The 16,619-nt window shown below is 36.9% G+C and overlaps 1 protein-coding gene across 3 annotated transcripts in view; it reads right to left on the bottom strand.

The window, feature by feature from the left end:
* The window catches only part of LOC127787927 (probable LRR receptor-like serine/threonine-protein kinase At1g06840), an 89,759-nt gene extending 73,674 nt beyond the window's left edge, over positions 1–16,085 (bottom strand). For all 3 annotated transcript variants that reach the window (XM_052316002.1, XM_052316003.1, XM_052316004.1), the window contains exons 1-5: positions 15,918–16,085; positions 15,151–15,253; positions 5,975–6,125; positions 5,629–5,700; positions 5,470–5,541 (exon numbers count right to left, since the gene is read on the bottom strand). In XM_052316002.1, coding sequence (XP_052171962.1) covers positions 5,470–5,541; positions 5,629–5,700; positions 5,975–6,125; positions 15,151–15,244 — 389 coding nt within the window. In that variant the 5' untranslated portion in view covers positions 15,245–15,253; positions 15,918–16,085. The remainder of the gene's footprint in view (positions 1–5,469; positions 5,542–5,628; positions 5,701–5,974; positions 6,126–15,150; positions 15,254–15,917) is intronic.
* Positions 16,086–16,619: the final 534 nt, after the last annotated feature.

The raw sequence follows: 16,619 nt of genomic DNA, 5'->3' as shown, positions 1-16,619 counted from the left end.
TAACTGTACATTCTATATCTACATTAGGAAACATAATTTTGTGCATTCCTTGGTGAGCCAATTAGCCGAGTAAGTCTTCTATTTTCGTTATTCCAATACTCCCACTCAAGCTGGTGAGTGGATATCCTCCATTCCCAACTTGCCAATAATCTCTTGAAACCTAAAAGTGGATAACACTTTGGTTAGAACATCATTCAATTGGTTCTTTGATGTCACGTGAGGGATAGTAATGAGTCCACTATCAATTTTCTTTTTGATGAAATGTATGTCCACTTCTACATGGTTCATTAGATCATATTATACTAGATTGTGTGCTATACTAATTGTTGATTTGTTATCATAGTATAGGTTCATCGATCCACTTTCAATCATCAAATCCTTCAGAATTATTTTGATCCACAAAAGCTCACAAACACTTAAAGCCATAGCATGAAATTCTACTTCTACACCTGACCTAGCTACCACATTTTTCTTCTTGCTCCTCCAAGTAACCAAATTTCCTCCTATGAAAGTGCAATAGCCTATAATTAACCTCTTGTCTGTGAGAGATACAGCATAGCTAGCATCGATGTATCCCTCTACTATCAGATTACTTCCCTTTTTTAACAAAATTCGTTTTCCTGGAGTAGCTTTTAAGTACCTAAGAATTCTCTAAACTGCTTATAGATGTTCCTCCTTAGGATCATGCATGAACTGACTAAGTACTCCCACAGCATAAACAATGTTAGGTCTAGTGTGTGAGAGATAAATCAATCTTCCTACTAACCTCTGGTAGCGTCCTTTATCAATGATTATTCCCTCCTTGCTATCTTGGTTCATTCTATGGTTCGGATCAATAGGTGCACTCACTAGTTTGCATCCAAGGCTACATGTTTCCTTGAGCAGGTTAAGAATATACTTTTGTTGGCATATAAATATCCCTTGTCTAGAATATGCTACTTCAATTCCAAGGAAGTATTTCAATTTTCCTAGCTCTTTCATTTCAAATTCTCGAGCCAATTGTGTTTTCAGCCTTAGTTTTTATTCTTCATCACTCCCAGTAACTACAATATCATCTACATATACCAATAGGACTGTAATCTTGTCCTTACCTGAGTGTTTCACAAATAAAGTGTGGTCACATGACTTTGCTTATACCTAAACTGCATCATAGCCTTAGTGAATCTCCCAAACCAAGCTCATGGAGATTGTTTTAGCCCATACAAGGCTTTCTTCAATCTACATACCTTGTCAGGACCATATTCTCCATGTACACCCGTTCTTCAAAGTCTCCATGAAGGAATGCATTTTTTCCATCATACTATTGAATTTCCTAGCCAAAATGAACTACTAGAGATAATAGGATTCTCACCGTGTTCATTTTTGCCACTGGTGCAAAGGTCTCTTAGTAATCCACCCCATAGGTTTGTGTGTAGTCTTTTGCTACTAGCCTTGCCTTGTACTGTTCAATAGTCCCATCTACCTTAAATCTAACAATGTAGACCCATTTGCAGCCAATTACTTTCTTTTCCTTAGGACACACAACTATCTCCCATATTTCATTCTTCTCCAAAGCTCTCATTTCCTTCTCCACGGCATATGTTTAGTTCCTGTCCCTTAAAGCATCATATACAGTTTTGGGTATTTCAATTGAGTTCAACGTGGAGAGAGCTTTTGTGTTCGGAGGATAGTCTAGCTATGTGAGGAGATGAAATGGGCTATAGGATGTTGGGTACACTTTCATGTCCCTTTTCTCCAAGTAATACGAAGATAGAGATCACAATTTAAGTTAGCATCACAAATAATAGTGTTGTTAGTTTCAAAGTTGAACAAGTTCAAAGCGTTTTGCATTACTTAGACTTGGAGTTGATTCTTGGATTTGCTTAAGCGGCTATGAGGATTGTACTTTTCTTAAATACCGCTTCAGTGTCTTTAAAGGATTATGGATTTGCACCTGTTCATGAACATTGGCAGTGTCAGTGGTAGGTTCAAGGACATTGGTAGTGTCATTGGCAGATTCAAAGGCATTGGCAAGGTCAAGAACATTTGCAGTGTCATTAGCATGTGGTTTAATGTCATTGGCAGGTTCAAGGACATTTGTAGTGTCATTGGCAGCTTCAATGTTGTTGGTGTCAGTTGCTACAATGTCCTTTGGAGCAGTGATATCTGTTATATCTCCAACCTGGTCAATTGTTTATGGAATGATAACATTGTGAAAGGGTTGAGAAGATAATGGTTTATCAAGAAGGTTTGCATTTATTTCTAGAAATGGGATGGAACCTGAGCACACATCTTCGTTTTTGGACTACTTCCCCTGAAGATGGGTGTGAGGAGATCTATAGAAAGGTTGGGACTCATGAAATGTGACATCAAGAGAGACATAGGTGCATCAACTAGAAGGATCATAACATTTGTAAACCTTTTTGGTAGAAGAATAACCAACAAAGATGCACTTCTTTACCTAAGGGTCCAATTTAGATCTATGAGTTTTTTGAATATGCACGAAAGCAACACAACCAAATATTTTTGAGGACAGATTTCTAGTAGACACAATGTTTGGAAAATGGCTGGACATAATATGTATATGACTATGATTGGCTAGGACTTTAGAAGAAAGACGATTTATGAGATAAGTAGCTGTTAGAACTACTTCCCCCATAGGAATTTGGGAGTATTGGATTGAAAAGGAAGTGCATGAGTGACTTATAGGAGATGACAGTTTTTTCATTGTCACCCCATTTTGCTATGGAGTTTCAACATAGGAAGATTCACGCACAATACCCTCCTTGATAAAAAAGGAAGAAAGATTCTGATTGAAATAATCTCAAGCATTATTTGAGCGAAATTGTCTTATTCTTGCTCCAATCTGAGTAAAAATCATTGTTTGAAATTGAGAAAGCAAGGAACTAACTTCAAATTTTTCTTTCATTAAAAACAACCAAGTAGTCCTAGCGCAGTCATCAATAAAAGTGACAAACCACCTAGCCCCAGGAATATCAGAAATCTTTGATGGCCCCCAAATATAAAAATGTATCAAAGTAAAAGGCTGCCTGCATTTCATTGAAATGATAGGGAAGGAAGTACGACAGTGTTTAACAAATTAACACACTTCACATTGAAAATCTAATATAACTAGATATTTAAACAATAATGGAAATATATGTTTTAAGAGAGGGAAAGGTGAATGACCAAGACAAAGATAATGTGCCCAAATCATTTGTTTATTAGATGCGGCTACAAAGTCTTGAGAGAAAGAAAACTAGTTTCCCTTTATTTGACCATTGTCAAGATCCTCAAGGTAGTACAACCCATCATGCTTTCTAGAAAATCCAATCATCTTCCTCGAGACTTGATCCTAAAACACACAATGAGAGTCAAAGAATGTTAGTTTGCAATGGAGTTCTTTAGTAATTTTTTGGACAAAGATAAAATTAGTTGAAAGGTGAGGGAAATGAAGGACATTTGTAAGAGATATGAATGGGGTAAGATGTAGACTTCCTTGTCCAAAATGTTAGTGGGAGAGCCATCAACTATAGTAATTTTTTGGTTTCCTTGGGTTGGTTTATATGAATCAAAGAGAGATATCATAGGTCATATGATCAGTAGCCCCGGAATCTACAACCCATCTACCCATTTTAATACGAAATGCTTTAAAAGAATCAGCCATTAGACACATACCACTTTTGGAAAGAGAACAAGAACCTATAGATTTATTGAGGGATTTAAGAAGGCGTCTTAATCTTCCTATGTTTTCTTTGTTGAATTCTGGAGACTCTTCCTTGTCTTGTTGTGCAATGTCACTTAGTGATTGCTCTTTGCTGGCCACATTAGCTTAGCTTCTTCCTTGGTCATTAAATCCTCCTATCCATTCCAAAACTTGGGCCTTTCCATGTAGTTTAAAGTAGTTTTCACAAGTGTGGCGAGGTTTGTTGCAATAGGTGTGCCACAGTCCATCTTTGCTAGATTGTTTTCTTGATTTTGCTGGCCTCCAATTATCGTTTCCTTTATTCCCTCCTTCGCTAGGTCAATGAGAGACTATTATTTCAACCTCTTATATACGAGGCCCCAGCATAACACCTCGTTGACTCTCTTCAGCATGAACAATTGAAAAACATTCACGAAGGGTTGGTAAAGGAACCTTACCAAGGATTTGAACTCTGATCTGATCATACTCAGAATTCAATCCTGTAACAAATTCAAATACTCAATCATTTTCAAGCAACTCTTGAACCATTTGAATGCCATGGCTACATTCCAGTTTGAGATCTCTGAATCCCGGATATGTTTCTTTTGGGCTGGGGTCATTAAGATGTCCTATCTTTCCTCTTCCTTTGAGAAAAGTGCGAACTACTTGACTCCACTGCAGGTACTTAGTTCCATCAAGCCAATATAGAGGATTTATATTCTAGAAATCGCTTCCAATTCCTGCTACAGTTATAGTCATAGGTGTGACTAATATCTCACACATAGTAGTTGAGATAGAATATTGAGAAGTGGTTGACATATTGTGATGAAAATAAAGTAGAATGATTAGGAAAGATTGTGATGAAGGTAGAACAAGAAGTATGTAATGGTGGTAATGAAGGCTAAAGAATGGAAATGAAGGTCAAAGAGACAAAGAAAGTTGGAAACGAGGAAAGCAATAAAGGATGAAAAAAGATGCCCTAGAAAGATGGCTCTGATACCATGAAAGAATTCGTCGAATTCTTGTATCTTTAGCACATATTTACAGTCATATTTAAGGTGAGTCTTAACACCTTCATAAGGAAACTATCTATCTTCTAAGGAAACTAGCTATTACAGAAACATAAACAATTAGGAAACTAACTAATTAGGTAGCTAATTTATACAGAAAAATAGCTAACTCTACATCTATATCTACATTAGGAAACATAATTTTCTGCATTCCTTGGCGAGCCAATTAGCCGAGTAAGTCTTCTATTTCCTTTATTCCAACATAACCTTCATTGGGATTTAAGCTCACCACTCTCCCTAACATTTTTCAAGTGAGCAAAATTAGCTAGGAAGGTGTGGACTTGAACTAGGGGATTCTCAAGTAGACTCAGTTAGGTTAGTTTAGTTTAGTTTTCAGGTATTTCAATTATGAGAACTCTTAAGGGTTTTAGTGGAATTCTCTTTTGGTTATTTCAATTATGAATATTGTTTATTCTCGTTAGTAATAATATGGCCAGGTCTTTGGGCTTCGTTAAGTCTTGGTTTAGGATTCATGGCTAGTCTTGGTTTATCAACCATGCTACATTTAACAAAATTGACATAAAAAACACTCAATTATATGCTATATTTATAAAGCAAGCTTAATAACAGCAATTGAAACAAACATGTATAGATTACAAGCTAGTGTATATCTCATTGATAATATCACATTACTTCCTGTAATAAAGCAACAAAACCTATAGCACTAGCAGTAGAAGAAAAACACAATCAGAAGAAAAGCTTCTAAGAACTCCAAGTCTTGTGGGTTGAACTTACAAAAGTTCTAAAGATGCAATATTCCCAACCTCCTTCGGTATGCTGCCACTGATGTTATTCCACATGAAATCTCTTCCAAAAGAAACCAAAAGATAAATGAATTAGCAACACCAAAGAACTGTGTGTAGGTGATATATTTACATTAGCGTTATGACTCACAATATTCGAAGTTGAGAAAGTTGGCCAAGTTCAGGTGTTAAGGTCCCAGATAGCTTCATATCCAACAGCAGGCTACACCAAAAATAAAAGAACAATGAGGTCATTTTCTAAAATCAGAAGCACTATATTACCAATTATTTAGGAATGAAAAAATACCAGTTGTATTGGAGAAAATATAATGTCATCACTAATAAGATACTATACTAGAAACGGAAAGTAGACAAAAACAAGAAATATCATAATTTCTTTCACTTTAGAAATCTAATCAAATAATCAATTGAGGACTTTTGTACAAGAAAGGAAGAATTTGTAAGACCCTAGAGTTAAAATTATAACATTAACATACATCTGTTGGACATGCAAGTAACTGTCATTCCCAAGTTTATCAAAGCATAAAACTCCAGTCCAGTTGGATGTACATGGATCCCCTTCATTCCAATTCTTGAGATGCTTCATAGGATCAACTAAACTGTTCTTGATAGCCCCCAATGCTGAAACTGCAAAGCAGCACAATATATATAAAGTAATTCTTATCATACACTCATTTAGAAATAAATGGTCTATGTTGCTAGAATAGAACAAAAACTTCCACATTCCTACTCAAGTTATCCATCAAAGGGACAGAGGCAAGAGCAATTACACCTACGACAACCATAAAAACAAAAAAGTGGATCGTATCATATCATTCACTATTACATGTAGAAACAAGTGAACATGCATATTCCAGCTCCAAAAAAATTAGTTTTTATTTATAACTAACATCCCTAAGCTAACACACAAAGATGAATGAAGAATCAAAAGCAACATGTAGTTCTTTGATGCAAACCTGTACATAGTTTTTATTTTCATGTGTTTTCCCTAATTAGGTAAGGGTATTTTGGTAATTTTTAGATTTTGGGAGTATATTTTGGTGTTTTGGGGCGGTCTTTTTGTAAGATCAAGTATTTTGCTAGGATTCCTAAAGATTAGTGAGGGGGAGTTGTTTGCAAAATGAGGGTTGGCTTCTCTTGGAAGCTTGAAGAGATAGGAGTTGGCTTGCCTTGGAAGCTTGAGGTCTGGTATAAATAAAGGGTTTCCCAGCCACTTTGGGGACTTTTTCAACATTTTGAAGATAGAAGCCTCTGTAGGGAGTTTCAGCTCCAAACCAGCCAGGGTTTTGAAGATTTGGAGGCTTGGGTTTTTGAGGAGTCGACCTTGCAGTGCCTACCAATCCCTCCACCGCTACCATAGGTGCGAGAGGCTAGCAAGAAGCTGTTGCTACTCAGCTGTTCTAGGACTGAAGATGTGTGATCTTAGTTATTTAAGTGAGTTATTTGTTGTCCATTGTTTCAACAATACATTCTTGTTGTGATTGTGCTATTTTTTTTGTTGTCCCTATTTGCATTAAATTGGTATTAGTGCAAGTTGATCTTGAGAGTTAATGGCTGTAAGAGGGAGAAGAGGAAATAGAGGCCCTAGAGGTAGATATGTCACCGTTGAGATGTTTGAAGAGCTATAGGAACAATTTAGAAACCTTACACAGCTTGTTACACCGGCTATGAATTTTCAAAATCAGAGAAATTATAGTGATGATGAATCTGATTATGCTTGGGGAGCAAGGAAAGGAATTAATATGCTATCCGAGGCTACAAATGATAGTTGGAGTAGAAAGATGTGTCGGAAGAAAGGAAAGTGATGCTTATGGGAGCAAAGCTTTGAGGACCCACTTCTACTTGGTGGAAACATTATCAGAATGATCATGAGAATAGAGGAAAAGGAAAAGTTCAAAGATGGAATAAGATGAAAGAGAAGCTAAAGGCTCAATTTTTACCTCGAGATTATGAGCAAACATTGTATCAGAGGGTTCAGAAGTTAAGACAACGTGAAAAGTCAATGAAGGAGTATACCCAAGTGTTTCATAGGCTGTCACTAAGGTGTAACCTTGCTGAAATCGAAATACAAAGGGTGAGTCATTATGTGAATGGGCTCAAAATGGCCATTCAAGATCAAGTAAGCTTGTAGCGGCCTTATAAAGTGAGTGATTCCTATCAACTTGCCCTCAAAGTTGAAGCGCAACTTACATGAAACACTCCTAGAAAATTGGTAATTGGTCGTACCAATGGAGCCTCAACTAGTAAGTTGGGAGTGGGCGCTAAGGGAAAATGAATAGCTGCAACCATGCATTCTAATCAACCCAACAATTATAATAGTGGAAAAATAGCCCCAGTACAGCCTAATAATCAAGGGAAGGTGGTGATTAAATGCTATAGATGCTTTGAACTTGGACATAAATCTAATGAGTGCCCGAAAAGAGATAATAGAGTTAATCTTGTTAAAGCTGAAAAAGCTGATCAAGAAGAAAATTTTACTAGTTTTGAGGATTAAGAGCAGCAACTCGAAGTTGAAAATGAATTAGCAGAGGAAGGAATTAAGGGGGACACACTTGGCAAGGCCTTAGTCATCCGAAGGTCATTACTTTTTTCTTCAGCTAGCAGCAGTAATTAGCTAAGGAAGAACATTTTCCAAACTAAATGTACAGCTGGTGCAAAGCTATGCAATTTGACAATTGATATCGGGAGCAGTGAGAATTTAGTCTCTCAAGAAATGGTTGATAAATTGAAATTGAAGGCTAAACAACATCCACAACCATATCAGATTTTTGGTTCCATAGAGCAAATGAGGTAATTGTCTCATCAAGATGCCTTGTCAATTTTTCAATTGGCTCCTTCAAAGAGTCAGTTTATTGTGATGTGGTCCCCATGGATGCTTGCCATACTTACTTGACCAACCTTGGCAATATGACCGGGGCACGATTCATGATGGTGTGAAGAACATTTATTCATTTTTCATCAAAGATGGTGAGAAGAAGAAGAAGCTTGTGTCAAAACCAATGAAGAATGATGAAGATAAGGGTTGTTCTTCTCCACTTGTAAATAGAGGGGATTTTATGGGCAAAATCAAGGAAACCGGGTTGCTATATGTTCTTTTTCAAAAGGAAGAAAATCTGCAATTAGATATTCCAAGCAACATAAGAGAAATTCTTGATGAGTATAGAGATGTGATGCCGAATGAGCTACCTGATGGATTCCTTCTAATTAGGGACATAAAACTGTTAGTGTTGTGTGCCCTAATGCTAGATTTGGATGACATCTAGTGGTCTTATTTTAATGCATTAATTGTATTTTTGTATAAATTAATAAAAGGTAAGGTTTTCTTCATTCATATTTTCTCCAATCAATTGTATGAATAAGTCTCTAGATCTTCTATGTGAGAATCTTATTCTCAAGGTGTTGAGACTGTGTGACAGGATTCTTTAGTAACAGAATTTTCTTAAACTATTCCTAGTCCTTAGATTCTTTAGATGGGGACTTCGATTAATCGAGTTTGGACTAGCATAGGGGTTACTACCTCATTTGGTATGGAGACACCAATGGGATGATGGTGTGTCACGTACCATATCACATGAGATATTGCTAGTAAACTTGTGAGTGGTCATTGGAGGACGATCAGTCGAATGTGATGCCAATGACTGACCACATGGCATAGTGGATAATGGTTGTGTCATCAAGTTACGATTGTGTGTTGATTCTTAGATTTGAACTGACACGGTTGTTTTGTGTATTGGTGTGCAAGATTTGCTAATGAGCCAAACCATCCATTCCAGAGATGGGAACGTTCATCTATGTGGTTCCGTATTGCTGGTATATGGTAACAAGTGTTGGGAATAGGATTTGTTACCCTCATCGGTATTTGATGGGGTGAACGTTCTATGTGATCTACTATTGATATGAAAGGATAATCTCTAGCCAGGGTAGATTGAATGTCAGGAAAGGTGTTTCCTGATGTGTCATCTAATCACATTAATGAGGTCTGACTCATAGTTACTGAGTTTGTAAGTTTGTCACTCCATGGCTCTCGCTCAGTCGGGACGTTAGGTGATTAAAGGATTATAGTACACGATAATCGTCAACTATAATAGGTTCACTTGAAATGAGACTTCACTTCCACTTGTATAGTCCTGAACAGCTGCTAGGTACTATTCAGGAACTCTCAAGACGTCATTAGAATTTAGAGAAGTTCCGATGATGGATCAAGGGGTTAATCGATACTAAAAAGGATTTCAATGTTATATGATTGCTAGCGGGTAGTGAACCTAAAAAGTCACACACCATATAGTATTGCATTTGGTATCGACATCGTGCGCCCGAAATGTCTCAGGAATTGATTACTCAAAAGTTGACCATTAGCCCCTACCAATAGTGCATAGTAATAATATATAGTGCATAGTGTGAAATCAATTATTGATTGCACAGTAAAAGGTGGCCGATTGCAAATAGTGTACAATGTATAATGCATGGTGCACAGTAATAATGCATAGTGTATAGTGCACAGTAATAGTGCATAGTGTATAGTACACAGTAATAATGCATAGTACATAGTGCATAGTGAAATTGCATAGTAACCTCTTGAATTATTGAGAGAATAATTGAGGTGGGGGGTGGATTTGAAAAATCTCTCAATTTGGGAAGAAGGGGTGCGAGAAGAGAATTCTTTTAATAAAAAGGGCAGAGTCCTCTGCCCTCCTCTCTCTCTTCCTTACAATTTTGTTTCTTTTTCTTCTTCTTTTTTCTTCCTCTAAAAAAAATATTCTACTACCACATAAATATTTTACACGTGAAGGTCACGCGTAAAATTTTGAGACACGGGCACCAGTGATACGCATATCCTCTATGTCTAGCATGGGAAGAGGTGATCGGAACGATACCTTATTGCATACTAGGTGTGGACCGACTACGACCACCAAATCTTGAGGTGGATTCAATCTCAGTACATAAATTATTTTTGTACCCCAACCTTACATCGGACGATAGGTATGAGATTTATTTATGTATTCAATTGTTAAATATGCGTGTTACTTAAATACTCAACCTAAGTATGGTGTGTATATTATATTCCGTTGCATGTATTTGATACATGGTAAAAATTTTGACTTTGTCTGTACTACCATACTAGTGATTTCCTTCAAAAACACCACATTGATCTTATGTTAGGTGCCACCTTACCTAATCTACCTCATTATCGAATGAGTCCAAGGGAGCATGAAGAACTTCAAAGGCAAGTTACAGAACTTCTTAGGAAAGGGTTCATACAAAAAAGTCTAAGTCCTTGTGTTGTACCCGCTTTACTCAACCTTAAAAAAGATGGGAGTTGGAGAATGTGCATTGATAGCAGGGCTACCAATAAAATAACCATTAAATATAGGTTTCCCATTCCAAGATTGGATGATATGCTTGACATGCTAGTTGGATCTCATGTTTATTCCAAGATTGACTTGAAGAGCGACTATCACCAAATCATAATAAGACTTGGAGATGAATGGAAAACCACTTTTAAGACCAAGGAAGGACTCTACGAGTGGTTGGTAATGCCTTTTGGATTGTCTAATACACCTAGTACCTTCATGAGATTTATGAATCAAGTGCTGAAACCTTTTATTAGGAAGTTTGTTGTCGTGTATTTTGATGATATTTTGGTGCATGGCAGGGACAAGCAAAGTCACCTTGAACATTTGAAGGCTATTTTACAACTTATGAGGCATAATCAATTATATGTTAATGTCAAGAAATGCATCTTTGTGGTGGGCAGATTGGATTTTTTGGGATACATTATCTCTACAAATGGGATCGAAATTGATCCATCGAAGATTAAAGCTATAACTAGCTGGCCTAGTCCCAAAACTATTACAGAAGTTAGAAGCTTCCATGGTTTGGCAACATTTTACAAGAGATTTATAAAAAATTTCAGCACCATTGTAGCAACTATCACAAAATGTCTCAAGGGAGGAAAGTTTTCTTGGACCTTGGAGGCTAAAGGGAGCTTTGAGGAGATAAAGAAATGAATGATTCAAGCACCAATATTGGCTTTACCAGATCTTGACAAACTCTTTAAAGTTGATTGTGATGCATCAAAGATTGGAGTTGGAGCTATTTTGAGTCAAGAAAGGAGACCAGCGGCTTATTTCAGTGAAAAGCTCAACAAGGCTCGACAAAACTGCTCCACCTATAACCTAGAGTTTTATGCTATTGTTCAAGCTTTAAAATTCTAGCGCCACTATCTTATTCAAAGGGAGTTTATCCCGAATTCTGATCGTGAAGCCTTAAAATACCTCAACTCTAAAAAAAATCTAAGTCGAAGACATACTAAGGGGGTAGCATTTTTTCAAAAGTATACATTTTCACTACAACATAAAGCTGGTTACAAAATAAGGTAGTCAATGCATTGAGTTGAAGGGTTTGTTTGTTGAAAACTATTTCTATTGCTGTCATTAGGCTTGAAGTGATCAATGAACAATACAAGAATGACCCATATTTTGTTGACATTCTTGAGAAGCAAGCAAGGGGTGATTATAATGTGCGTGCAGAATTCGTTGCCAATGATGGATACTTATTTAAAGGTACCAAGTTATGTATACCCGAAGGCTCTTTGAAAGAATATTTGATATCTGAATTGCATGGGGGAGGCCTTGGAGGTCATTTTGGCAAGGATAAGACATTGAATTTAGTGGTCGAAGGGTACTTTTGGCCTTCTATGCGTCAGGATGTATACAAGTATGTCACCCATTGCCGCACCTATCAAGTTTCGAAGGGGCAACAACAAAATATAGGTCTTTACACTCATTTATCGATTCCTATGGCCCCATGGATTGACATAAGCATGGACTTTGTATTGGGTCTACCGTAAATTGCTAAGGGTGTTGATTCCATCTTGGTCGTGGTGGATCGATTTTCAAAGATGGCCCATTTTATTGCTTGTAAGAAGACTTTTGATGCAACTCACATGGCGAATCTTTTTTTTCAGGGAAGTGGTTAGATTGCATGGGGTGCCAAAGACTATCACCTCTGATTAGGACACAAAGTTTCTTAGTCATTTTTGGAGGACATTGTGGAAAGTATTGGCAACAAAATTGCAGTACAAAAGTGCTTATCACCCACAAACAGATGAGCAAACTGAAGTAGCAAAAAGAAGCTTTGGCAATTTGTTGCATTGCCTTGCAAAAGACAACATCCGACAATGGGATCTAATTTTACCACAAGTTGAATTTTCTTATAATAACACTTTTAACAGATCTACAGGGAAAAGTCCTTTCCAAGTGGCATATGGAACAAATCCCAATCATATTGTTGATCTCATGGATGTCTCCAATTAGCATACGGTTAGTGATGATGTAGTTGCTTATGTTGAGAATTTGAAAGAGGTACAAGAAAAAGTTAGGAAAATGCTTGAAAATGTGAACCAACATTACGAGGCAGTGGTTGATCAACATAGAAGGTATAAGGACTATCAAGTGGGTGATTGGGTCATGGTTTTCCTTCAAAAAGAAAGATTTCTAACAGGTACCTATCACAAGTTAAAGAGTAAAAAGATTAGGCCATGCAAAACTCTACACAAATTCGGTGAAAATGCCTATGAGGTTGAACTTCCTCAAGACCTTGATATATCATCAATCTTTAATGTGGCAGATTTGTATCCTTTCCATGACAATCTGCTGCAAGTGGAATTATAGGATATCGAGTGTAAGAGTCCACCTCAGGTAACTTCTAGAAAAGGAGGAATGATCCAAGCTGTTATACATGTACGGGAGGTGAAGACTAAAGCTGGAACTTATTTTAGATTTCTAGTAAGATGGGCAAGCAAACTTGATTATGAAAATTCATGGATTAGCGAAGAGGATTTTATGAAAATTGACCCTGAAATGTGCTAAGCAACCAAGTTGACAACTCGCTCGAAGGCGAGTTCTTTCTAAGAAGAGGGGAATGATGCAAACCCATACATAGTTTTATTTTCACGTGTTTTTTCTATTTGGGTAGGGGTATTTTGGTAATTTTTAGCTTTTGGGGGTATATTTTGGTGAAAGTTAATTTTTTTTGGGAGGGGGGTCTTTTTGTAAGATCGAGTATTTTGTTGGGGTTCCTAAAGATTAGTGACTTTTAGGGGGAGTTATTTGCAAAATGGTAGTTAGCTTCTCTTGGAAGCTTGAGGTCTGGTATAAATAAAGGGTCTCCCAACCACTTTGGGGACTTTTTCATCATTTTGAAGACAGAAGCCTCTGCAGGGAGTTTTAGCTCCAAACCAACTAGGGTTTTGAAGATTTAGAGGCTTGCATCTTGAGGAGTCAACCCTACAACGCCTACCAATCCCTCCACCACTACCATAGGCGCGAGAGGCTAGCAAGAAGTTGCTACTGCTCGATTGTTCTAGGACTGAAGATGTGTGATCTTAGTTATTTAAGTGTGTTATTTGCTATCCATTGTTTCAACACTACATCCTTGTTGTGTTTGTGCTATTTTTTTGTTATCCCTATTTGCATCATTCTTTTAGTGCCAATACCTTTTCAAAGAAAAGCATAGAATGATTATTTGCTCCCTTTGAGTGCAAGAAGCAAAGCAAGCAATCACGCATTTCTTGACAATGCCAAGGGGCGCAAAGCAAAGTAAGGGTAGAAAGCCAGTTCATTCCTATAGCCATTCCTCTCTCTGGTGGTTATCTGGTCTCCAATAGGTGGAAGTCGAAATCACCCTAAAAACTAATAAGGGTGTTGCAAGTAGAACACAGAGGGCATGCTTGGGAGAAGAGATTTGTTACAATGTGTTCTTATTGGGAATAAGGAGGACATCTCTAAATACTAGAAGAGAAAATTGAGTGCTAAAAAAGGTTGCCTAAAGGATGGGTCAACTTGCTCAAGGAATGGTGGAATAAAGGACTCACTGCCTTTCTAGAGTTTCAAAACTTCAATTCAAGATATTTGTTAAATTATTAACCATCATCTCTAAAATGCCTAAGCTTATAGAAATAAAATGGTAGTTTACCTTCTATATTAGTTTTATTCTCAACACTCACCCTTGTCTTTAGTCACACCTTACTGTATATAACTGGTCCAAACACGTTCAGCTACTTAATATCAAGTTGATGATCGAGTTTGAACTTGTAACCTTTTCCTGCTATGATACCATCTTAAACTATTAACCACCATCCCATCTAAAAACCTAAACTTGTAGACACAAGAATAACTTTATGTTTTTTATTATCTAACAACTTTGAACTGAATATTCAATCCACTAGAAAGAGAACAAAAATTATAGTGGACAAATTATAAGTTGCGCAAGAATTCATGTAAGCTACTGAAAGTGAAGTTCAGTAACCTGGGTTGTCTTCAAATCTTCATTAGCCAAGACAACACCGGTTGTTTTCAAATGGCACATTGTAGGCACTTGGAGTTTACATAGTTTACCATTTGGAGGTTAGCAGAATCCTAAGAAGCCGAAAATCTTTCTAGACTCTAGTAATATATATAGTTCAACTTGACTAGGAAATTGCTTGCATGAATAACTGGTAATATGGTGAAAAGATAACAGTAGTTCTACAATAAAATCAGAAGCACCATACTACCAGTTATTTGATTGTGGTATGTAGAAAATGAAAATGGGATACAACTAAAATTACAGTCTTTAAGAAATAGAAAGGTTATAACATAAGCAAATCCACCTTCAGAAGGATCAGTAATTTGTGCAGCTGCAAGGAGAGTGAGGCAACACAATAACATCGTCAAAAAACATTGGCCAGCTCTCAGTCTCATCATCCCGATGCCCTAATAAATAATAGAAGCAAATTATTCCACGCGGTCTATAATCATTTACATTATCAAGCATATCAAACGCAATTAACTACGAAACAGTCAAATAAGAATTTCTTGCATGAGGTATACCCTAAAGAAGAATTTCTTGTAGGGTAATTTACAAAGTATGATTGGCTACAAGCTAATGAATAGGTTGTCATTATCTAAAGTCAAATACTATTTATACCTCTACGTTTTTATTGGTGTCTGGCCAGCACAAAAAGTTATATTATTCGCATACAATAAAATTTATTCATTCTCAGCAAATAAAGTTAATTCAACTGTTGTAAATTAGAAGCATGAAATTGATGGCCGTGTAAATTAGTAATTTGCCGTGAGTAATCTGTCCATCGTCCTCATCTTCGAGTACAACATCAGGATGATAAACTGCAGAAGCTTCCTCAGACCACGACAAGCATCCAAGTAAAAGAACCAATCATTCACAGAGATACAGTCCAAGGACTCAAACTCAAGTAAGCTCAACTTTGGCTTACCGAACTGACGAACACAATTGCTGGTCACAAGTGTTCGCTTCTCCAACACGACACTCTTTCCGAATAAAAAGAAACATTCTAAACTGAAAGATGTACCGATAAACAACTACCGGTAAAGGAGACCAGAACGGAATCACGCTCACCTGATAAGAGTCGAATAACACTTCCAGAAACAATAATCTCAACTGGAAATCGCGGCAGAAATGCGAATCGCTTCGAGTGACGACGAAGCAATGCACGGATAGAGGCGGCTGTGGTGGTGCGTGGAGGATGAAGGAGGCGTAGCGCTCGGCCAGAAAATGATTGATCAGTTGGAATCATGGACACAGTCGTATGATCCGCGCGTATATTTATTGCACCCACGGATGTGACAAAAGAAAGCTCGGCCGAAGAGAGACAATGACAAGACACTAATAAATTTAAGAAATTGTCTTTGTCTCGGAATAGGATTGTTATATCGTGTACCGTGATTAACCCCTCCCACATGTATGGGACAGTGTATGAGAGGCCCTTTATGTAAGGGATTTCACCTTTTGCACTCAAGAATTGTTATATCATTTGAGTTAGTTGGGTATTCAATTCAATAAAAACTCATTTCACTTTGTTTATTAAGATGAATTAATCAAACTTGAGCCTAATTTTGAAACTTAATTTGTAAATAAGCTAAGTTTAAATTCAATAAAACTCTATTCGTTAACTCGTAAGTTGGCTCGATTAAAGATTTGTGAACATATCCGATTAGATATAATAATATATGTATGTATAATATATTATATATATTTCATAAATATATTATTTAACATATATATATACATACATATTATATCAATTTTCTCTCCCCAAGA

Source organism: Diospyros lotus, chromosome 13 (genome assembly GCF_014633365.1).
Source record: "Diospyros lotus cultivar Yz01 chromosome 13, ASM1463336v1, whole genome shotgun sequence".
In the NCBI taxonomy this organism is placed as follows: domain Eukaryota; kingdom Viridiplantae; phylum Streptophyta; class Magnoliopsida; order Ericales; family Ebenaceae; genus Diospyros; species Diospyros lotus.
Note: the sequence above shows the minus strand (reverse complement) of the source record. Positions and strands in the feature narration are given on the sequence as shown.